General features: G+C 45.7%; 1 protein-coding gene across 1 annotated transcript in view; it reads left to right on the plus strand.

The window, feature by feature from the left end:
- The window catches only part of btbd9 (BTB domain containing 9), a 169,695-nt gene that overhangs the window by 130,177 nt on the left and 14,145 nt on the right, over window positions 1-25,373 (plus strand). Inside the window, exons 7-8 of the mRNA XM_087976845.1 lie at window positions 11,173-11,280; window positions 24,136-24,214. Of these exons, the coding sequence (XP_087832971.1) occupies window positions 11,173-11,280; window positions 24,136-24,214 (187 nt within the window). The remainder of the gene's footprint in view (window positions 1-11,172; window positions 11,281-24,135; window positions 24,215-25,373) is intronic.

Genomic DNA, 25,373 nt, shown 5'->3' on the forward strand with positions numbered 1-25,373 from the left:
GCTGTTCTGTCAGGTGTGTTCAGGAGGGTTTCCTTACTCAGTATGTAGACAGACCGACGAGGGGAGAGGCCATTTTGGATTTGGTGCTCGGCAACGAGCCAGGACAAGTGTCAGATCTCGTGGTGGGACAGCACTTTGGGGACAGTGACCACAACTGTCTCACATTTAGCATAGCCATGGAGAGGGAAAAGAGTAGTTACCGAGGGAAGATATTTAATAGGGGAAAAGGAAATTATGACGCTATCAGACAGGAGTTGGGAAGTACAGACTGGGAGCAATTGTTCCACAGAAAGGGCACTGCAGACATGTGGAGACTATTTAAGGAGCAGTTGTTGTGAGTGATGCACAAATTTATTCCTCTGAGACAGGTAAGAAGGGGTAAGATTGAGGAGCCTTGGATGACGAGAACAGAGGAGCTTCTCGTCAAAAGGAAGAAGGCAGCTTATGGAAGGTGGAGGAAGCAAGGATCTAGCACAGCTTTAGAGGATTACAGACTTGCCAGAAAGGAGCTCAGAAATGGACTGAGGAGAGCCAGGAAGGGAGATGAAAAAGGCTTGGCAAGAAGGATTAGGGAGAACCGAAAGATGTTTTAACTCATATGTGAGGAATAAGAGAATGCTCAGTGAGCAGGTAGGGCCAATCAGGGATAGCGGAGGGAACATGTGCGTGGAGTCTGAGCAGATACGGGAAGCCTTGAATGAGCTTTTTGCTTCAGTTTTCACGAAGGAAAGGGACCTTGTCGTGAATGAGAACTTTGAGAAGCTGGGATACAGGCCTGACCAGATCAAGATTGATGAAGTTGATATGCTGGAAATTTTGGAAAACATTAAGATTGATAAGTCCCCAGGGCCAGACCAGATTTATCCTAGACTACTCCGGGAAGTGAGAAAGGAGGTTGCTAAGCCGCTGGTGAAGATCTTTGCCTCCTCACTCTCCATGGGAGTCGTACAGGAGGATTGGAAGGAGGTAAACGTTGTTCCACTTTTCAAGAAGGGGAATAGGGAAATCCCTGGCAATTACAGACCAGTCAGTCTTACGTCTGTGGTCAGCAAAGTTGTGGAAAGAATTCTGAGGGATAGGATTTATGACTATTTGGCAAAGCATAGTGTGATTATAGGCAGTCAGCTTGGCTTTGTGAGGGGCAGGTTATGCCTCACAAACCTTATTGAGTTCTTTGAGGAGGTGACCAGACAGGTCGATGAAGGTTGAGCAGTGGATGTGGTGTATATGGATTTCAGCAAGGCATTTGATAAGGTTCCCCATGGTAGGCTCATTCATAAAGTCAGGAAGTATGGGATACAAGGAGATTTGGCTATCTGGATTCAGAATTGGTTGGCTGACAGAAGGCAGAGAGTGGTTGTAGATGGAAAGTGTTCTGCCTGGAGGTCAGTGTTGAGTGGGGTCCCGCCGGGCTCTGTTCTTGGACCTCTGCTCTTTGTAGTTTTTATAAATGACTTGGATGAGGAGGTTGAGGGGTGAGTTAGTAAATTTGTCAATGACACAAAAGTTGGTTGGTAGAATCGAGGGCTATTGCAGGCTGCAGCGTAACATAGACAGGATGCAGAGTTGGGCTGAGAAATGGCAGATGGAGTTCAACCTGGATAAATGCGAAGTGATGCATTTTGGAAGGTCGAACTCGAATGCTGAATATAGGATTAAAGACAGGATTCTTGGCAGTGTGGAGGAACAAAGGGATCTTGGTGTTCAAGTGCATAGATCCCTCAAAGTTGCCACCCAAGTGGATAGGGTTGTTAAGAAAGCATATGGTGTTTTGGCTTTCATTAACAGGGGGAATCGAGTTTAAGAGCCGTGAGGTTTTGCTGCAGCTCTACAAGTCCCTGGTGAGACCACACTTGGAATATTGTGTCCAGTTTTGGTCACCCTACTATAGGAAAGATACAGAGGCTTTGGAGAGGGTGCAAAGAAGGTTTACCAGGATGCTGCCTGGACTGGAGGGCTTGCCGTATGAAGATTGGTTGAATAAGCTCGGACTTTTCTCTCTGGAGAGAAGGAGGAGGAGATCAGACCTGATCGAGGTGTACAAGATAATGAGTGGCATAGATAGAGTCAATAGCCAGAGACTTCTTCCCAGGGCAGGATTGACTGGCACGAGGGGTCATAGTTTTAAGGTGTTAGGAGGAAGTTATAAAGGAGATGTCAGAGGTAGGTTCTTTACGCAGAGAGTTGTGAATGCGTGGAATGAGTTGCCAGCGGTGGTGGTGGAAGCTGAGTCATTGGGGACATTTAAGCACCTGCTGGACATTCACATGGATAGCAGTGAGTGGAGGGGTGTGTAGGTTAGGTTATTATATTTTACATTAGGGTTAATCCTCGGCACAACATTGTGGGCCGAAGGGCCTGTTCTGTGCTGTACTTTGCTGTGTTCTCTGAAAAAGGAAGCATGTGATAGGAGTAGGCAGCTACAAACTGATGAAGCCCTTGAGGTGTGTAGACAAATTCGGAAGGAATTTCAACATGGAATTAGGAAAACTAAAAGGGGCCATGGAATGTCTTTAGCAAACCTGGTGAAGGAGAATCCCAAGGCTTTTTCTGCATCTATTTGAAGAAAGCGGGTAGCAGGGGAAAGAGTAGGCAGAGTCAAAGACTAAGGAAGGAAGTTATGTGTGGAGCCACAAGAAGTGGGACAGATCCTTAATGAGCACTTTGTGTCAGTATTCACCAAGAAGGACAAAATGGTTCATGCTGGGATCAGGGGTGAGTGTGTGAATACTCTAGAGCATGTCAGTATATTGAAGGAGGAAGTCTAGACAAGTACCTAGGGGGAGATGGGATCTATCCCAGGTGACTGCAAGAGGCAAGAGAAGAAATAGGTGGGGCATTAGCAGATATCTTCACAACCTCTTTGATACCAGGCGAGGTTCCAGAGGACTGGAGATTAGCCAATGTTGTTCCCTTGTTTAGGAAAGGAGTCAGGGATAATCCAGGAAATTATCGGCTGGTGATCCGATGTCTGGGTGAGGAAGCTCTTGGAGACGATACTGAGGGATGGTATATAAGCACATTTGGAAGAAAATGGACTAATTAGTGACAGGCAGCATGGTCATTGTCTCACCAACCTGATTGAATGATTTGAAGAGGTGACAAAGATAATTGATGTGGATGTAGTTTATGTGGACTTTCGTAAGGCAATTGGCAAAGTCCCACATAGCAGATTGGTACAAAAACTAAAATCACATGAGATACAGTGTATGGTGGCTAGATGGATACAAAACTGGCTTGGTCATAGAAGACAGAGGGTAGCGATGGAGGGGTGTTTTACAGAACGGAGGCCAGCAACTAGTTGTGTTGCGCAGGGATCAATCTTGGGTCTTAGGTAGTTTGTAGTATGTATGAATGATCTGGAGGAAAATGTGAGTGGTCTGATTAGTAAGTTTGCAGATGACACAAAGATTGGTGGAGATGCTGATAGTGCCGACGATTGTGAAAGGAAAGATAGATAACCGAGTCAGGCACAGAAATGGCAGGCGGAGTTTAATCCAGACAAGTGTGAGGTAATGCATTTTGGAGGATCAAAGTTAGGTGTGACTTATACTGTAAATGGCAGAACCCTTAGGAACTTTAACATACAGGCGGATCTGGGTGTGCAGGCCCACAGTTCCCTGAATGTGGTAACACAGGTGACCAAGGTGATTGAAGAATGCATATGGCATGCTTACCTTCATGAGCCGGTACATGGAATACAAGAGTTGGCAAACCATGTTGCAGCTTTATAAAAACCCTTGTGAGGCTGCATGTGGAGTGCTGTGTGGGTTTGGTCACCACACGACCAGAAGGAAGTGGAAGCTTTACAGAGAGTGCAGAGAAGGTTCACCAGGGTGTCGCCTGGTCTCAAGGGCATTGGCCAATGAGGAAAGGTTAAACAGATGAGGATTGTTTTCACTGGAAAGACAGCGACTGAGAGGAGGTCTCATAGAGGTCTACATAATGATGAAGGGCTTTTGCCCGAAATGTCGATTTTGAAGCTCCTTGGATGCTGCCTGAACTGCTGTGCTCTTCCAGCACCACTGATCCAGAATCTGGTTTCCAGCATCTGCAGTCACTGTTTTTACCATCATGATGAGAGGCCTAGATCGTCAGAGGCTTTTCCCAGGGTTGAATTTTCAATTATAAGGGGACACAGATTCAAGGTAAGAGGGGGAAATTTGAAGAGAGATGTGTGAGGGAGGTTTTTCAAGCAGAGAGTGGGAGGAGCCTGGAACACACTGCCAGAAGGGGCGGTGGAAGCAGGCAGGTGGGGGATATATAAGAGGCATTGGGATGGTTACATGAATAGGGAGGGAATAGAGGAATATGGACTGAATAAGGGCAGGAGGTTTGTTTTTTGGATTAGTTAGGGCAAGATGATAGTACAGGTGGAGGGCTAAAGGGCCTGTTCATTTACTGCACTTCTCTTTTGGTGGAAATTCTAGATTAGAGTGGTGCTGGAAAAGCACAGCAGTTCAGGCAGCATCCGAGGAGCAGGAAAATCAACGTTTCGGGCAAAAGCCCTTCATCAGGAATAGAGGCAGAGTGCCTGAAACGTGGAGAGATAAATGAGAGGAGAGACTCTTTTGATGGAGATATGCACTTTACTGAGTATCTTCACTTAGAGAACAATGCAACAAGCTCTAGCAGTCAGGTGGCCTCCTCCTGTACTCAGAGACTGAGAGACCTCTTCCTGTTCCTGTATAACAGACACGAGGGACTGAGAGACCTCTTCCTGTTCCTGTATTAGACATGGGGAACTGAGAGACCTCTTCCTGTTCCTGTATAACAGACACGAGGGACTGAGAGACCTCTTCCTGTTCCTGTATAACAGACATGGGGAACTGAGAGACCTCTTCCTGTTCCTGTATAACAGACATGGGGAACTGAGAGACCTCTTCCTGTTCCTGTATAACAGACACGAGGGACTGAGAGACCTCTTCCTGTTCCTGTATTAGACATGGGGAACTGAGAGACCTCTTCCTGTTTCTGTATTAGACATGGGGAACTGAGAGACCTCTTCCTGTTCCTGTATTAGACATGGGGAACTGAGAGACCCCTTCCTGTTTCTGTATTAGACATGGGGAACTGAGAGACCTCTTCCTGTTTCTGTGTAACAGACACGAGGGACTGAGAGACCTCTTCCTGTTCCTGTATAACAGACATGGGGAACTGAGAGACCTTTCCTGTTCCTGTATTAGACATGGGGAACTGAGAGACCTCTTCCTGTTCCTGTATTAGACATGGGGAACTGAGAGACCTCTTCCTGTTTCTGTATAACAGACATGAGGGACTGAGAGACCTCTTCCTGTTCCTGTATTAGACATGGGGAACTGAGAGACCTCTTCCTGTTCCTGTATTAGACATGGGGGACTGAGAGACCTCTTCCTGTTCCTGTATTAGACATGGGGAACTGAGAGACCTCTTCCTGTTCCTGTATTAGACATGGGGAACTGAGAGACCTCTTCCTGTTTCTGTATTAGACATGGGGAACTGAGAGACCTCTTCCTGTTCCTGTATAACAGACACGAGGGACTGAGAGACCTCTTCCTGTTCCTGTATTAGACATGGGGAACTGAGAGACCTCTTCCTGTTTCTGTATTAGACATGGGGAACTGAGAGACCTCTTCCTGTTCCTGTATTAGACATGGGGAACTGAGAGACCCCTTCCTGTTTCTGTATTAGACATGGGGAACTGAGAGACCTCTTCCTGTTTCTGTGTAACAGACACGAGGGACTGAGAGACCTCTTCCTGTTCCTGTATAACAGACATGAGGGACTGAGAGACCTTTCCTGTTCCTGTATTAGACATGGGGAACTGAGAGACCTCTTCCTGTTCCTGTATTAGACATGGGGAACTGAGAGACCTCTTCCTGTTCCTGTATTAGACATGGGGGACTGAGAGACCTCTTCCTGTGCCTGTATTAGACATGGGGAACTGAGAGACCTCTTCCTGTTCCTGTATTAGACATGGGGAACTGAGAGACCTCTTACTGTTTCTGTGTAACAGACATAAGGGACTGAGAGACCTTTCCTGTTCCTGTATAAGAGACATGGGGAACTGAGAGACCTCTTCCTGTTCCTGTATTAGACATGGGGAACTGAGAGACCTCTTCCTGTTTCTGTATTAGACATGGGGAACTGAGAGACCCCTTCCTGTTTCTGTGTAACAGACATGAGGGACTGAGAGACCTCTTCCTGTTCCTGTATTAGACATGGGGAACTGAGAGACCTTTTCCTGTTTCTGTATAACAGACACGAGGGACTGAGAGACCTCTTCCTGTTTCTGTATTAGACATGGGGAACTGAGAGACCTCTTCCTGTTTCTGTGTAACAGACATGAGGGACTGAGAGACCTCTTCCTGTTCCTGTATTAGACATGGGGAACTGAGAGACCTCTTCCTGTTTCTGTATTAGACATGGGGAACTGAGAGACCTCTTCCTGTTTCTGTGTAACAGACACGAGGGACTGAGAGACCTCTTCCTGTTTCTGTATTAGACATGGGGAACTGAGAGACCTCTTCCTGTTCCTGTATAACAGACACGAGGGACTGAGAGACCTCTTCCTGTTCCTGTATTAGACATGGGGAACTGAGAGACCTCTTCCTGTTCCTGTATTAGACATGGGGAACTGAGAGACCTCTTCCTGTTCCTGTATTAGACATGGGGAACTGAGAGACCTCTTCCTGTTCCTGTATTAGACATGGGGAACTGAGAGACCTCTTCCTGTTTCTGTATAACAGACATGAGGGACTGAGAGACCTCTTCCTGTTTCTGTATAACAGACATAAGGGACTGAGAGACCTCTTCCTGTTTCTGTATAACAGACATGAGGGACTGAGAGACCTCTTCCTGTTTCTGTATAACAGACATAAGGGACTGAGAGACCTCTTCCTGTTCCTGTATTAGACATGGGGAACTGAGAGACCTCTTCCTGTTCCTGTATTAGACATGGGGAACTGAGAGACCTCTTCCTGTTTCTGTATAACAGACATGAGGGACTGAGAGACCTCTTCCTGTTCCTGTATTAGACATGGGGAACTGAGAGACCTCTTCCTGTTTCTGTATAAGAGACATGGGGAACTGAGAGACCTCTTCCTGTTCCTGTATTAGACATGGGGAACTGAGAGACCTCTTCCTGTTTCTGTATAACAGACATGAGGGACTGAGAGACCTCTTCCTGTTCCTGTATAACAGACATAAGGGACTGAGAGACCTCTTCCTGTTTCTGTATTAGACATGGGGAACTGAGAGACCTCTTCCTGTTTCTGTGTAACAGACATGAGGGACTGAGAGACCTCTTCCAGTTTCTGTATTAGACATGGGGAACTGAGAGACCACTTCCTGTTTCTGTATAACAGACATGAGGGACTGAGAGACCTCTTCCTGTTCCTGTATTAGACATGGAGAACTGAGAGACTTCTTCCTGTTCCTGTATTAGACATGGGGAACTGAGAGACCTCTTCCTGTTTCTGTATAACAGACATGAGGGACTGAGAGACCTCTTCCTGTTCCTGTATTAGACATGGGGAACTGAAAGACCTCTTCCTGTTCCTGTATTAGACATGGGGAACTGAGAGACCTCTTCCTGTTCCTGTATTAGACATGGGGAACTGAGAGACCTCTTCCTGTTCCTGTATTAGACATGGGGAACTGAGAGACCTCTTCCTGTTCCTGTATTAGACATGGGGAACTGAGAGACCTCTTCCTGTTCCTGTATTAGACATGGGGAACTGAGAGACCTCTTCCTGTTTCTGTACAACAGACATGAGGGACTGAGAGACCTCTTCCTGTTCCTGTATTAGACATGGGGAACTGAGAGACCTCTTCCTGTTTCTGTATAACAGACATGAGGGACTGAGAGACCTCTTCCTGTTCCTGTATTAGACATGGGGAACTGAGAGACCTCTTCCTGTTTCTGTATAAGAGACATGGGGAACTGAGAGACCTCTTCCTGTTCCTGTATTAGACATGGGGAACTGAGAGACCTCTTCCTGTTTCTGTATAACAGACATGAGGGACTGAGAGACCTCTTCCTGTTCCTGTATAACAGACATAAGGGACTGAGAGACCTCTTCCTGTTTCTGTATTAGACATGGGGAACTGAGAGACCTCTTCCTGTTTCTGTGTAACAGACATGAGGGACTGAGAGACCTCTTCCAGTTTCTGTATTAGACATGGGGAACTGAGAGACCACTTCCTGTTTCTGTATAACAGACATGAGGGACTGAGAGACCTCTTCCTGTTCCTGTATTAGACATGGAGAACTGAGAGACTTCTTCCTGTTCCTGTATTAGACATGGGGAACTGAGAGACCTCTTCCTGTTTCTGTATAACAGACATGAGGGACTGAGAGACCTCTTCCTGTTCCTGTATTAGACATGGGGAACTGAAAGACCTCTTCCTGTTCCTGTATTAGACATGGGGAACTGAGAGACCTCTTCCTGTTCCTGTATTAGACATGGGGAACTGAGAGACCTCTTCCTGTTCCTGTATTAGACATGGGGAACTGAGAGACCTCTTCCTGTTCCTGTATTAGACATGGGGAACTGAGAGACCTCTTCCTGTTCCTGTATTAGACATGGGGAACTGAGAGACCTCTTCCTGTTTCTGTACAACAGACATGAGGGACTGAGAGACCTCTTCCTGTTCCTGTATTAGACATGGGGAACTGAGAGACCTCTTCCTGTTTCTGTATTAGACATGGGGAACTGAGAGACCTCTTCCTGTTTCTGTACAACAGACATGAGGGACTCAGAGACCTCTTCCTGTTCCTGTATTAGACATGGGGAACTGAGAGACCTCTTCCTGTTTCTGTATAACAGACATGAGGGACTGAGAGACCTCTTCCTGTTCCTGTATTAGACATGGGGAACTGAGAGACCTCTTCCTGTTCCTGTATTAGACATGGGGAACTGAGAGACCTCTTCCTGTTTCTGTATAACAGACATGGGGAACTGAGAGACCTCTTCCTGTTCCTGTATTAGACATGGGGAACTGAGAGACCTCTTCCTGTTTCTGTATAACAGACATGAGGGACTGAGAGACCTCTTCCTGTTCCTGTATTAGACATGGGGAACTGAGAGACCTCTTCCTGTTCCTGTATTAGACATGGGGAACTGAGAGACCTCTTCCTGTTCCTGTATTAGACATGGGGAACTGAGAGACCTCTTCCTGTTCCTGTACAACAGACATGAGGGACTGAGAGACCTCTTCCTGTTCCTGTATTAGACATGGGGAACTGAGAGACCTCTTCCTGTTTCTGTATAACAGACATGAGGGACTGAGAGACCTCTTCCTGTTCCTGTATTAGACATGGGGAACTGAGAGACCTCTTCCTGTTTCTGTATAACAGACATGGGGAACTGAGAGACCTCTTCCTGTTTCTGTATAACAGACATGAGGGACTGAGAGACCTCTTCCTGTTCCTGTATTAGACATGGGGAACTGAGAGACCTCTTCCTGTTTCTGTATAACAGACATGAGGGACTGAGAGACCTCTTCCTGTTCCTGTATTAGACATGGGGAACTGAGAGACCTCTTCCTGTTCCTGTATTAGACATGGGGAACTGAGAGACCTCTTCCTGTTCCTGTATAACAGACATGAGGGACTGAGAGACCTCTTCCTGTTCCTGTATTAGACATGGGGAACTGAGAGACCTCTTCCTGTTCCTGTATTAGACATGGGGAACTGAGAGACCTCTTCCTGTTCCTGTATTAGACATGGGGAACTGAGAGACCTCTTCCTGTTCCTGTATTAGACATGGGGAACTGAGAGACCTCTTCCTGTTTCTGTACAACAGACATGAGGAACTGAGAGACCTCTTCCTGTTCCTGTATTAGACATGGGGAACTGAGAGACCTCTTCCTGTTTCTGTATTAGACATGGGGAACTGAGAGACCTCTTCCTGTTTCTGTACAACAGACATGAGGGACTGAGAGACCTCTTCCTGTTCCTGTATTAGACATGGGGAACTGAGAGACCTCTTCCTGTTTCTGTATTAGACATGGGGAACTGAGAGACCTCTTCCTGTTTCTGTATTAGACATGGGGAACTGAGAGACCTCTTCCTGTTTCTGTACAACAGACATGAGGGACTGAGAGACCTCTTCCTGTTCCTGTATTTGACATGGGGAACTGAGAGACCTCTTCCTGTTTCTGTATCACAGACATGAGGGACTGAGAGACCTCTTCCTGTTCCTGTATTAGACATGGGGAACTGAGAGACCTCTTCCTGTTTCTGTATAACAGACATGGGGAACTGAGAGACCTCTTCCTGTTCCTGTATTAGACATGGGGATCTGAGAGACCTCTTCCTGTTTCTGTATAACAGACATGAGGGACTGAGAGACCTCTTCCTGTTCCTGTATTAGACATGGGGAACTGAGAGACCTCTTCCTGTTCCTGTATTAGACATGAGGGACTGAGAGACCTCTTCCTGTTTCTGTATAACAGACATGAGGGACTGAGAGACCTCTTCCAGTTTCTGTGTTCCAGATTGAAGGGGAGCTGATCTGAATGATTGTCTGTTCCTATGCAGTAGCCTTGAGGGGCTGAATGTGCTTCTCCTGAAAACAAACATGCTGGAGATCACAGTGGGTCAGGCAGCATCCATGGAGAGAGAACAAGCTAACGTTTTGAGTCTCAATGACATCATCCGAGCTGATGTGAAGTGTGGAGTGGGCAGCCTGTATGTACAAGTTGGGGAGGGGAGATGTCGTGCTGGGGGCGAAAGGATGCTGACTGTGCACGTTAAGTGATCAGAATGTGAGAATGGCAGGAAAATTATGTTGGAGTATGTTGCTGGGAAAGCACAGCAGGTCAGGCAGCATCCAAGGAGCAGGAGAATCGATGTTTCGGGCATAAGCCCTTCATCAGGAATGAGGCATCCTGTATCTGCAGTCGTCACTTTCTCCTTGAACAATGGTTTATCTAACTGCCAACCTGGAAGGAGCAGACAGTCCAACTGAAGTAGCTGAAGGGGCGAGAGGACAGAGAATGCAACAAGTAGAGCTTAAAGAAAGGGAAGGAATGGGATGGGTTCCAATCTGAAGCTGTTGAATGCAATAAGTATTAAGTGCAGAACAGGCTGTAGAAGGGGTTGCTCAATAGCCTTCCGCGTTCCTGTACAACAGGCTCAAGGGACTGAGTGGCCTGTTCCATTTTACAGTATGTGTTTCCAATCAGGTTACTGCTGTGGGATTGTGATGATCGAAGCTACAGTTTCTATATTGAAGTCTCCAACAACCAGCAGCAGTGGAGGATGGTGGCAGATCGTACAAAAGTTACATGCAGGTCAGAACCATTCAGTGCTGTTTTCACAATTTTCCTTTAATGGTTACGCTACTATTGGTAAATGGATGTTTGCACATATACATTTAGCACAAATTGACAAACTAATCTTACTAAAACGGTGCATTAAGTTCAAACGTTTGAGTAGTCAACTGCTAATTTCATTGGTCATGTGTTTGTTTAAGTTCTCTATGATATAAATTGTTAGCAGATACAACAGAACCTGTGCCAGAGTGAGTGCCATGTAACTGTTTCGGAGTCAGTGTCACTATCATAACTCTCTGTCAGAGTCAGGCTACCAACTGTGAATGCATTATTGATTGTCAGAAAAACCCATCTCGTTCACTAATGTCCTTGATTCCAACCTCAGGCCACTGTCTGTGTGGCGTTTGTACATCTTCCCCGTGTCTCCGTGGGTTTCCTCCGGGTGCTCCGGTTTCCTCCTCCCACAGTCCAAAGATGTGCAGTTCAGGTGGATTGGACATGCTAAATTGCCCATAGTGTCCAGAGATGTGTAGGGTAATAGGCTAGGGGAATGGGTCAGTGTGGACTTGTTGGGCCAAATGGCCTGTTTTCACACTGTAGGAATTCTATGATTCAAAGAAAGAAATTTGCTATCCTCACCTGGTCTGGCCTACATGTAACTTCAGACCCACAGCAATGGGTTGACTCTCAACTGCCCTCTGAAATGATCTTGCAGGCCACTCAGTTGTACCATCGCTATGAAATCTCCAGAAAGAAATAAAACCAATGGACCACCCGGTATCGACCTAGACACTGGAAAGGTTAATGGGAGAAGGAGCCCTGTTGACCCTGAAAGTACGCCTTCCTAATGTTTGGGGGAGAAAGTGAGGGCTGGAGATCAGAGCTGAAAATGTGTTGCTGGAAAAGCGCAGCAGGTCAGGCAGCATCCAGGGAACAGGAGAATCGACGTTTCGGGCATAAGCCCTTCTTCAGGAATGAGGAAAGTGTGTCCAGCAGGCTAAGATAAAAGGTAGGGAGGAGGGACTTGGGGGAGGGGTGTCAGAAATGTGATAGGTGGAAAGAGGTTAAGGTGAGGGTGATAGGCCGGAGTGGGGTGGGGGTGGAGAGGTCAGGAAGAAGATTGCAGGTTAGGAAGGCGGTGCTGAGTTTGAGGGATTTGACTGAGACAAGATGGGGGGAGGGGAAATGAGGAAACTGGTGAAATCCTAGTTCATCCCTTGTGGTTGGAGGGTTCCTAGGCAGAAGATGAGGCGCTCTTCCTCCAATCGTCGTGTTGTTGTGGTCTGGCGATGGAGGAGTCCAAAGACCTGCATATCCTTGGTGGAGTGGGAGGGGGAGTTGAAATGTTGAGCCACAGGGTGGTTGGGTTGGTTGGTCCGGGTGTCCCAGAGGTGTTCTCTGAAACGCTCCGCAAGTAGGCGGCCTGTCTCCCCAATATAGAGGAGGCCACATCGGGTGCAGATGATGTGTGTGGAGGGACAGGTGAATCTGTGGCGGATATGGAAGTTTCCTTTGGGGCCTTGGAGGGAGGTGAGGGGGGAGGTGTGGGCGCAAGTCTTGCACCTCCTGCGGTTGCAGGGGAAGGTGCCGGGAGTGGAAGTTGGGTTGGTGGGGGGTGTGGATCTGACAAGGGAGTCACGGAGGGAGTGGTCTTTTTGGAACGCTGATAGGGGAGGGGAGGGAAATATATCCCTGGTGGTGGGGTCCGTTTGGAAGTAGCGGAAATGACGGCAGATGATACGTTGTACATGGAGGTTGGTGGGGTGGTAGGTGAGGACCAGTGGGGTTCTGTCCTGGTGGCGGTTGGAGGGGCGGGGCTCAAGGGCGGAGGAGTGGGAAGTGGAAGAGATGCGGTGGAGGGCATCGTCGACCACGTCGGGTGGGAAATTGCGGTCCTTGAAGAAGGAGGCCATCTGGGTTGTACGTTTTTGGAACTGGTCCTCCTGGGAGCAGATGCGGCGGAGTCGAAGGAATTGGGAGAATGGGATGGCGTTTTTACAGGGGGCAAGATGGGAGGAGGTGTCGTCCAGGTAGCTGTGGGAGTCGGTCAGATTGTAGTAGATGTCTGTTGATTCAGTCGCCTGAGATAGAAATGGAAAGGTCGAGGGAGGAATCTGAGACTGTCCAGGTGAATTTGAGGTCGGGGTGGAAGGTGTTGGTGAAGTGGATGAACTGTTCAACCTCCTCGTGGGAGCATGAGGCAGCGCCGATACAGTCATCGATGTAGTGGAGGAAAAGGTGGGGGGTGGGGCCAGTGTAGTTGCGGAAGATGGACTGTTCCACATATCCAGGCAGGCATAGCTGGGGCCCATGCGGGGGGCTCGTGCCAACACAGAGAGCTGCCTCACAGAAGAGTTAAGCAACAGCCTGGTATAGTCATACTCGCGGAATCATTCCCTAAGGACAGTTGCTCAGTCACTGCTCTTCACACCATTGAAGCGTGTGGTGGTGGAAAAGCACAGGCAGTCAGGCAGCATCCGAGGAATAAGATGCTATTAACATCCCTGGATACCCCTGGAATATCCCTGAGTACCCCACAGGAAGGGCATACTCAGCAGAGGTGGCAACACAGTGGGATACAGTTGGGATGGGCTTCCCTGGGAGTCCTCAATGTTGACTCCAGACCCCATGAAGTCTCATCACTTCAGGTTCAACATGAAGAGAAAACCTCTGGTTGATAACCACGTAATATCCTCCTTCAGCTGATGTGTCACGACTCTTACATGTTGAACAGCATTTGGAGGAAATACTGAGGATGGTAAGGGTGCAAAATGTCCTCTGGGTGGGGGATTTCACTGTCCTCCACCAAGTGTAGCTCAGCAGCAGTACTATAGGTCAAGCTGGTCGGGTCCTAAAGGACATAGCTGCTAAACTGGGCCTGTAGCAGGTAACCTCATGGCCTGGCATATCCCCCACTCAACCATTACCATCAAGCCAGGGGATTAACACTGGTTCAGTGGAGAGTACAGAAGGGCATGCCAGGAGCAGCACCAAGCATAGCTGATAATACGGTGTCAACCTGGTGAAGCCATCAAACAGGACTATTTTCATGGCATAGAGCATAAGCAGCAAGTGATAGGCAGAGCTAAGGGATCCCACAAACAAGGGATCAGATCTAAGCTCTGCAATCCTGTCACATCCAGTCGTGAATGGTCGTGGGCAATTAAACAAATCGCTGGAGGAGGAAGCTCCACAAATATCTCCATCCACAATGATGGAAGAGAGAATTTGGAATGCGAAAGATCAGGTTGAAGCATTCACAGCAATAACCTGCTCAGTGACATCCAGTTTGGGTTCTCCGAGGGCCACTCAGCTCTGGACCTCATTCCAGCCTTGGGTCAAACATGGACAAAAAGAGCTGAATTCCAGAGGGGAGGGGAGGGGAGAGGGACAGCCTTTGATATCAAGGCTGCATTCAACCGAGTGTGGCATCAAAGAGCCCTGACAAAACTGGAATCAATGAGTAACACTCCACTGGTTAGAGTCATAGCTGACACAGAGGAAGATGGTTGTGGTTGTTGGAGGGTCTGTCATCTCAGCTCCAGGACATCTCTGCAGGGGTTCCTCAGGGTAGTGTCCTAGGCCCAACCATCTTCAGTTGTTTCATCAATGACCTTCCCTCCATCACAAGGTCAGAAGTGGGGATTTTCACTGATGATTAAGCAATGTTCAGCATCTTTTGTTACTTCTGAAATCCCAAAGCAGTCCATGTTTAAATACAAGAAGGTCTGGACAATATCCAGGCTTGGGCTGACAAGTGATATGTAATATTCATGCCTTGCATAACTACCTCCTGTAAGAGATAATCTAATCACCGCCCCTTGACATTCAACAGTGTCACCATCATGAATGCCCTATCAACACCCTTGGGAGTTACCATTGAGCAGAAACTACCATTGACTGTCACATAAACACAATGGTTAAATAGCGGGTCAGAGGCTAGGAATACTGTGATCAGTAACTGACCTCCTGACTCCCCACAGCCTGTCCACCATCTACAGGGTACAAGTTAGAAGTGTGGTGGAATTTGTCTGGATGGGTGCAGCTCCAACAACACAAGAAACTTGACACCATCCAGGACAAAGCACCACACCCACAAACATCCACTCCCTCCACCAAAGGAAATTTAGGAAGACAGGTAGGAAGTTGAAAAGTGGAACTTGAAGGGTTATAATCTTGGGATTACTTGTGCCAAGTGCTAGTGAGGCCAGAAATAGTGTTATGAACTAGGCCAGACCACTCAAAACATTCTTAAGCAGGCAGCCCAGGCCATAACTTTGCAATTTATTTCGCTAAGTGTACAGTGAAAATTTCCCAGATTAAGTTAGCTTGGTTGACTACCAGGTTTAAAAACAGACAAAAAATTTATTCACAAAATTACACAATGAAACACAAAGAACAGAATAAAGAATCCCTACAGAACTCAGTCTGTCCAAACTAGACTTAATTTTGCTGTTCTGAATATATACGACAGTCCAATAAGCAAACTCCCTTAAAACACAGTACAGAAAAGGATCAGATGCCTACAGGTTGAAGTTAGAAGGGGAGAAGACAGAGTTTCCACACAGTTCACTGTTGAACTCCCAACCAGTTCTGGGCTAACCTGCTGTGCTAGAGAGCCGACCACTCCACTTTCATTATACAGGTCACTTCTAAAGGTCACTTTGGCCTGAAGTCTCATCTGTTTACATATAAACAAAAGGCCTCTCAAATTCCTTTTCATCTCTGTACCAAACCAGTCTGATTGGAGCCCAGCCTGGTTTATTATCCCTCTGAAAAAAAATCAAAGACACAGTGTCCTTGAGCCAAGGAACAGCTTTTAGAAACAAAAGGACTAGGTTTGTGACAGCTCACCCCTTAAAAAAAATGAACCATCAATACCAAAAGCTGGTTTCATTTTTAACCCTTCAAAATCCCAGTTAGGAGTCTAAACACACATATATACAATACTAACTATAAACATGCACAACCCCATGCGAATTCAGGCTGTGGTGCACCCACCACCGAACGCCTCCGTATCTCATTCGAGTTCGCCGAGCTGAAAAGTTCATTTCCAGATGTTTCATTACCCTACTAGGTAACATCTTCAATGGGCCTCAGACGAAGCAATGCTGAAAATTCCTGCTTTCTCTTTATATGTTTGGGTTTCTTTGGATTGGTGATGTCATTTCCTGTGGTGAAGTCACTTCCTGTTACTTTTCTCAGGCGGTTAAAGATGGGGTCTAACAGGATGTGTTTGTTGATGGAGTTCTGGTTAGATGTTTTCCTCACCATTAAGTGATCTCCAAGTGGTAGCTCATGCGCCTCTTGAAGCACCTCCTTTCTGTACCTTACTGGCAAAACAATTTGATGAATCTCTGCCACTTATCTGCTTGAGTGTGTGATGGCCTCCATTTCCTCATGAAGACATCATTTGTTAAGTAATAACACACAGGGATGCATTCACTTTCCTTCTCTGTAAATGCCTTTTGATATAACTGTTTTAACTTATCGTTCTGCTGTAATTCAATAAACGTAGTAGAGCTAAAGATAATTGCATGTTTATCTATTTGTTCCTTTTCTGTTCCATTTATCTGATCAAAAAAGGTCTCAGAGAATGCTGTGTCAGCTTCCTTTTGTGTTCCTTTTGATCTCTCCTGCTTCAACTTGCTTCACAATCTGGGAAAATTCCTGGATAAACATTCTCCAGGTCTTCAGTTGCCTGCGTCTCCACTGGCTTTTCAACTAGAGTAGGCAGCACACCTACCAGTGAATCAGCTGTATCATTTTCAGGGACAAGTTGTACTCCTGGAGCTGAGAGTTTGTCCAGTACTCCTACCACAAATTCTCCACCCTTCTCTGGACTCTCTCGCCTCACTTTACATACTGAGCACTTTTGGTCTCACCATGAATTCCTGTTACCAGCACCTTTTCTGGCAATTGTCCCTCAGGAGTACATATCTCCTCATCCCTCAGCATTACAGACTGAGAGGATCCTGTTTCCCTTAATATTGTAACCTCTTTACCTACTGCTCCTGGCCTGTGTGAATAAACCTTACCCTTGCATGTAAGTTTTTAAGCAGATCTGGCACTTCCTTCTTAATCAACCTCTGATCATCTTCTAAGGGATAGGATTTATGACCATCTGGAAGAGCATGGCTTGATTAAATGCAGTCAACACGGCTTTGTGTGGGGCAGGTCATGCCTCACAAACTTATCAAGTTCTTTGAGGATGTGACTAGAAAGGTTGATGAGGGTCGAGCTGTGGATGTGGTGTATATGGACTTCAGCAAGGCATTTGATAAGGTTCCCCATGGTAGGCTCATTCAGAAGGTCAGGAGGAATGGGATTCAGGAGAACTTAGCTGTCTGGATACAGAATTGGCTGGCCAATAGAAGACAGCGAGTGGTAGTAGAAGGAAAATATTCTGCCTGGAAGTCAGTGGTGAATGGTGTTCCACAGGGCTCTGTCCTTGAGCCTCTATTGTTTGTAATTTTTATTAATGACTTGGATGAGGGGATTGAAGGATGGGTCAGCAAGTTTGCAGATGACACAAAGGTTGGAGGTGTCGTTGACAGTATAGAAGGCTGTTGTAGGCTGCAGCGGGACATTGACAGGATGCAGAGATGGGCTGAGAGATGGCAGATGGAGTTCAACCTGGATAAATGCGAGGTGATGCATTTTGTAAGGTCGAATTTGAAAGCTGAGTACAGGATTAAGGATAGGATTCTTGGCAGTGTGGAGGAACAGAGGGATCTTGGGGTGCAGGTACATAGATCCCTTAAAATGGCCACCCAAGTGGACAGGGTTGTGAAGAAAGCATATGGTGTTTTGGCTTTCATTAACAGGGGGATTGAGTTTAAGAGTCGTGAGATCTTGTTGCAGCTCTATAAAACTTTGGTTAGACCGCACTTGGAATACTGCGTCCAGTTCTGGTCGCCCTATTACAGGAAAGATGTGGATGCTTTGGAGCGGGTTCAGAGGAGGTTTACCAGGATGCTGCCTGGACTGGAGGGCTTATCTTATGAGGAGAGGTTGACTGAGCTCGGACTTTTTTCATTGGAGAAAAGGAGGAGGAGAGGGTACCTAATTGAGGTATACAAGATAATGAGAGGCATAGATAGAGTCGATAGCCAGAGACTATTTCCCAGGAGAGAAATGGCTAACACGAGGGGTCACAGTTTTAAGCTGGTTGGAGGAAAGTATAGAGGGGATGTCAGAGGCGGGTTCTTTACACACAGAGTTGTGAGAGCATGGAATGCATTGCCAGCAGCAGTTGTGGAAGCGAGGTCATTGGGGACATTTAAGAGACTCGTGGACATGCATATGGTCACAGACATTTAAGGGTGTATATATGAGGATCAGTGGTTGGCAAATGGGCTGAAGGGCCTATTCTGTGCTGTACTGTTCTATGTCCTATGTTCTATCATGTACACTCTGAGGCAGTTGTCTAACTTCCCTTGTGCTTTTTGTTACTACTCCAACAAAACTCCCAGGCGTGTCTGGTTTTCCTACGTCTGACTTTCTCCTAGCCCACCAACACTGTGATTTTGTGTGGCCCATTTTATTACAGTGAAAACACTGGAGCTTTTTAACTTCTTTGTCCCCCTCAAGGGTTTCTTTTTTACCCTGTGGTAAGTTCTCCTTAGGATCTTCACTGAGACCTACCTTTCCCTTTCCACGTGAGGATTTCTCTTTGCCCCAGTTTCTATCCCTGAAATTGCTTCTGGAAGCCAAACCGGGTTTTATGGACTAGCTCATAACCATCAGCCCCTCCAGCTGCTAACCTCGCTGTTTTAACTCTCTGCTCTTCCACATGAGGTTGCACTACTTCAGGCACTGAATTTTTAAATTCTTCCAAAATAATTACCACTCAAAGGGCATCATAGGTTTGCTCGATTTTTAGAGCTCTGATCCATCTATCGAAATTACTGTGTTTGATCCTGTCAAACTCAATAAAGTTTTGACCAGGATCCCTCCTTAGATTCCTGAAATGTTGTCTATTGGCTTCTGGTACAGCTCATACGCACATAAAATGGCTTTTTTCACCTCCTCATACTCCCCAGATACCTCCTCTCATACTGATGTGAATACCTCACTAGCCCTACCTACAGATTTGTTTGGATCAATAAAACCCACATTGCCACAGGCCACTGCATTTGTTTAGCCACCTTTTCAAATGAGATGAAAAATGCTTCCACATCCTTCTCATCAAATTTAGGCAATGCTTGGACTGGGTTTCTGACTACCAGGGGCTTGCTCATCCTCGCTTCCTTCCTACCAAGCCTACCCTCAGCCTTTATCTCCAGCCTTTTAAGCTAACTTTCATTTTTAAGTGTTAGTCTTTGAAGTTTAAAAGCTCTCTCTTTTTCCCTCTCTTCTGCTTTTAATCATATCCCAAACTGTTTCATTTCTGCTGCCCTTTCCTTATCTCTCGTCTCGAACTCAAGCTGCTTCATTTACAATTGAATCCTTGCCATCTCTATAGATTCTGATGGTTTCTCCAGCAAGTTTAAATGCTGAGTTACTGCTGTAATTATCTCTCCTTTCCTCACAGAAGCAGGCAGGTCCAGTTCCAGCTTCTGTGCTAATTCCTGCAGCTTGGCTTTATTCACCTTTTGTAAAACGTCCAAAATCATTGCATCTGTGTCCAGAAAACTCTTGGTGACTGAAAGAGCCATTACTATCCCAAGCTTTGACTACCCAACCAAACCAACACCCGAAATAAAGACACTAGCATCTACCACTCACTGTTTAAAATCCCACAAAGAGCCCCCAATCTGTTATAGACCAGGCCAGACCACTCAAAACGTTCAAAAAAAAGGACTAGCTTTGTGACAATGGGCACTGAATCAGTTAAATACATAGCTGAAGAGCAAGTAAAGGAGGAAGGGCTTCAGATATCTGTGTCATTGAGGTCTCTTCCAGGGCAGGAGGGAACTTAGAAGAAGGACAGGTTGTACCTAAACTGAAGGGGCACCAATATACTGACGGGAGGTTTGTTAGTGTCTCTCAGCAGGGGGTGAGGGGGTGGTGGGAGCCAGAGCAGAAGGTCAGCAAGTGGAGTGATTGAGGAGAAAGTAGAGGTTTAAGTCAAGTAAATCTACCTAATAGAAAGAACAGGCAGGGCCAGGTTAATGAATATGGCGGGACTGGCAGTCTGAAAGGCATTTATCTCAATGCAAAGAGTATAGCAGGTAAGGCAGATGAGCTTCGAGCCCGATGTGGTAGGCATTACAGAAACTTGGTTAAGAGAAGGGACAGGACTTGCAACTCGATGTTCCAGTTTAAGTGTTTCAGGCTTGATACAGAGGGATATAAAAAGGGGTGGGGGAGTTGCATTACTGATTAAGGGGAATGTCACAACTGTAGTGAGGGAGGATATTCTGGAGGGCTCATCCAGTGAGGCTACATGGGTAGAACCCAGGAATAAAGAAAGGTGCCATCACTATGACGAGGTTATATTACAGGCCTCCCAATAGCCAGCGGGAGATAGAGGGACAGATATGTAAGCAGATCATAGAAAGATCTAAAAACAACAGGGTTGTTATAATGAGTAATTTTAACTTCCCGAATATCACCTAGAACTCCCATAAACACTCCCTGGTGTTTAACTTGGACAGAGTTTGGTAACTGCATCCAGGAGTATTTAATGAAACAATTTGTAGATAGTCCAACCATAGAAGAAACTATACCAGACCTAGTTCTGGGGAATGAGTCTGGTCAGGTGACCAGAGTATCAGTGGATTAGAATTAGGGACCGTTTCTGTAACGGGGATCATAATTCAGTAAATTTTAAGGTAGTTGTGGATAAAAACAAGTTTGGTCCTTGGGTGAAAATGCTAAATTGGGGGAAGGCTAATTTTAACAGCATTAGGCAGGAACTGGAGAAATTAGATAGGGACCATCTAATTAGAAGTTGATCAGAATTCAGGACTTGCATGTTCCTATGAAAATGAAAGGTTATCATGGCACAATTCGGGAACCCTAGGTGACAAGATATTGAAAGTTTAGTCAAAAAGAGAGAGGAAGCATATATAAGGTTTAGGAAACTGGAAGGAGAAAGTGAGGTCTGCAGATGCTGGAGATCAAAGTTGAAACTTTATTGCTGGAACAGCACAGCAGGTCAGGCAGCATCCAGGGAACAGGAGATTCGACGTTTCGGGCACAGGCCCTTCTTCAGGAATGAGCCTGTGCCCGAAACGTCGAATCTCCTGTTCCCTGGATGCTGCCTGACCTGCTGTGCTGTTCCAGCAATAAAGTTTCAACTGAGGAAACTGGAATCAGACAAGGCTCTTGAGAAATAGAAAGGAAGAAGGGAAGAATTTAAACAAGAATGGGAAAAGCAAAATTAATCCTTGGCAAGTAGGATTAATAAGAATCCCAAGGCATTTTATACATACACTGGGAGCAAGATGATAGCTCAGGAAAGACCAGGTCCACTCTCAACGAAGCTAGAATTTGTGTGTGTCACCAGAGGAAGTGGGTGAGATTCTTAATGAATGCTTTGTATCGGTCATCATCAAGGAAAAGGGCATGGATGATGGTAAGATTAGGGAGGGGTATGTTGATAATCAAGGGCAGGTCAGTATTAAGAAGGAGGAGATGTTAGATATCTTGAAAAACATTAAGGTAGGTAAGTGCCTGGGATCTGATGGGATCTGTCTCAGGATACTGAGGGATGCAAGGAAGGAGATTGCTCAGCCATTGGCAGAGATCTTGGATCTTGTTTAGTCACAGGCAAGGACCCAGAAGACTGGAGAATTGTCTATGTTGTCCCTTTGTTTAAGATAATACAGGAAAGCATAGACTGGCAGCATGGTTAGGTTAGCACTGCTGTCTCACAGTGCTAGGGATGCAGGTTTGATTGCAGGTATGGGTGACTGTCTGTGCAAAGCTTGCACGTTTTCCCAGTGATTGGGTGGGTTTCCCCCCACAGTCCAAAGATGTTTAGGTTAGGTGGATTGACTATGCTAATTGACCCATGATATCCAGGGTTGTGCAGACTTGATGGTCGGAATGGCTCTATTTGCACTGTTAGGATTCTGTGTTCATAGGCTGGTGAGCCTTACATCTATGATAAGTAATTTATTGGAAAAGGTTTTTAGGGACCGGATTTACTTACATTTGGAAAAAAATGGACTTCTTAGAGATAGGAATCAGTGATGATTTTAAGTTGGATACAAAATTGTCTTGGCCATGGAAGACAGAGTAGTTATAGAGGAGTGTTTTTCTGACCAGAGTGGTGTTCTCGAAGGATCAGTGCTGTGCCCTTTGTTGTTTATTACATATAAATGATTTGGATGAGAATGTAGGTGATCTGATATGTAAGTTTGCAGACAACACAAAAATTGGTGGAGTTGTGAATTGTGAGGTAGGTTCTCAAAGGATGCAGCAGCATGTGGGTCTGTTGGATAATTGGACAGTTATGGCAGATGGAGTTTAATCCAGGTAGTTGTGAGCTGATCTGTTGTGGAATGTCAAATGCAGGAGGAAAATCGTGCAGTGAATGGCAGGACCTTTCAGAGCATTGACATACAGAGGGATCTTGGGGGTGGTGTAGAGAGTATATACAGCATGCTTGCCTCCTTCAGCCAGGGCCTTGAGTATAAAATGTTGGCAAGTCATATTGTAGCTATATAAAACTTCAATGCACAACGTTTGGAGTATTGTTTGCAGCTCTGGTCACCACACTATAGGAAAGATATAGGGATTTTGGTGTAAAAGAGGTTTATCAGGATATTGCCAAGGTTGAAGTAGATTAGCTATTAGGAAAGGTCAGACAAACTTGGGTTGTTATAGATAGAGCGTTGGAGGTCGAGGGACAACTTTACAGAAGTATGAATTTATGAGAGACGTGGACAATCAGAGTCTTTTTCCCAGGGTGGAAATGTCAAATAATAGGGGGCTTAAGTTTTAGTCAAAGTGGGATAAGTTGATAGGAGATGTGTGAGGAAAGCTTTTTATACGGGTAGGTGCCCAGAATGTGCTGCCAGGGAAGGAGGTAGAAGCAAATCCAAAGGCAGTGTTTAGGACACATTCAGGCAGACACATAAACAGGTAGGGAATAGAGGGACACAGACTAGGTGCAGGTAAATGGGGTTTAGTTTAAAATGGCATCATGCTCAGCACAGACATGGTGGGCTAAAGGGTTGGTTCCTGTGCTGTGTTGGTCTGTTTTCATTCACCATGCTAAATGGAGTTTGAACAGATCTATCGAGCCGACTCTCATGTCTGTGAGGCACTGTGGCTATCAGCAGCAGCAGGATCATCCTCCAACACAATCTGCAACCTCATGGTCTGGTACATACCCTACCCTACCATTACCATCAAGCGAGGGGATCAACCTTGGCTTATTGGAGAGTGCAGGACAGCTTGCCAAAAGCAACACCAGCAATATCTAAAAACAAGTTATCAACCTGGTGAAGTTACCAAAAGGAGTGCATGCGCATGAAACCGCATTGCTGCCACATGAATGTCTGTCATTTTCTTCTTTGTAAAGATGACTGATTGTTTAGTCTTGCTGCTGTCTGAAGATATTCTGCATCAGGTATTACAATTACAGTAAGGCCTTGCACTCCCTGGAATCCATGTGTGATGTTAATGAAAGGTGAGAATAATCTTCAGCAAGCAATAAACATTTTCACCTCAGGAATATCTCTCTCTGAGCTCAAATGTTTAACTGAGGGAAAGCAAATTAGCAAAAGTTTTACATCTCCTAACCATATTTGCACCTTTCTCTTAGTTTGAAGTTTTGCACATTTCTCAATGTTTGGCTGCTGGTCTAATTCTGGGATTGCTGAAACGTTACTCTCTCATTAAGAAAGGATCTCTCAGTGTTTGTATTGATCCTGTTCTCCTGTTTAATTTGTGTTTCCTGTGTTTTGATTCCAGATCATGGCAAACTATCAGCTTCGAGTTGCAGCCGGTGGTGTTTATCAGGATCGTCGGGACCTATAACACAGCCAATGAGGTGTGATATACAGGCAAATACAGTGTATTAGGACTGTTCTATGAGCTTGCTTAAAGGGAAGGTCAGATTGGAATTGTTTTGGAGAATCACCTGACCAGATAGAACCGCATATTGAGGGAAAAGCATGATAGACTTGCATTTACACAGCACCTTCCAAGCCCACAGGACATGCTTAAGGAAGGATGTTGTGAAACGTGAAAGGGTTCAGAAAAAATTTACAAGGATGTTGCCAGGGTTGGAGGATTTGAGCTACAGGGAGAGGCCGAATAGACTGGGGCTGTTTTCCCTGGAGCGTTAGAGGCTGAGGGGTGATCTTATAGAGGTTTATAAAATCATGAGGAACATGAATAGGGTAAATAGACAAGGTCATTTTCCTGGGGTTGGGGAGTCCATAACTAGAGGGCATAGGTTTAGGGTGAGAGGAGAAAGATATAAAAGAGACCTAAGGGACAACATTTTCACGGAGAGGGTGGTGTGTGTGTGTGGAATGAGCTGCCAGATGAAGTGGTGGAGGTTGGTACATTTATATTTAAAAGACATCTGGATGAGTATATGATTAGGAAGGGTTTGGAGGGATATGGGCTGGGTGCTGGCAGGTGGGCCTAGATTGGGTTGGGATATCTGATCGGCATGGACAGGTTGGACTGAAAAGTCTCTCTCTGTGCTGTACATCTCTGTGACTCTATTACTAAGGCAAAAGGCAATCCACAAAAACAGTGAAATGTTATCTAAGGATTGATTGGGATAATTAGGGCCCAAATGAATATTTCTTGGATGAGGAAGAAGTTGAGAGCACCAATTGAGTACTTGATTTATTTTGCTGATGTCATTAAATTTGGAAGAATTGTAAACTGTGAGGAAGACAGTGTGGAACTCCAAACTGACATTACTAAGTTGGTACAGTGAATGGCTAGGTGGCAGATGAGGCACTTTGTAGGATTAACATTGTAATATAATATAAATTAGGGGGTAAGGTTCTAAAAGGCATGCAAGAATAGAAGGACTTGGATGTAGATGTGTACAGATCATTGAAGATGGAAAGAGCAGTTAATAAAGCATGCAGTGTCATTGGCTTTACTAATAGGGCCATAGAATACAAGATCAGAAAGTGATGTTGAATTTGTACAAGACATGCATAATGTTTCAGCTGGAGTATTGT

Source organism: Chiloscyllium plagiosum, unplaced genomic scaffold, assembly GCF_037043375.1.
Source record: "Chiloscyllium plagiosum isolate Xiang-an unplaced genomic scaffold, Cpla_swu_hap1 HiC_scaffold_3, whole genome shotgun sequence".
Lineage (NCBI taxonomy): Eukaryota > Metazoa > Chordata > Chondrichthyes > Orectolobiformes > Hemiscylliidae > Chiloscyllium > Chiloscyllium plagiosum.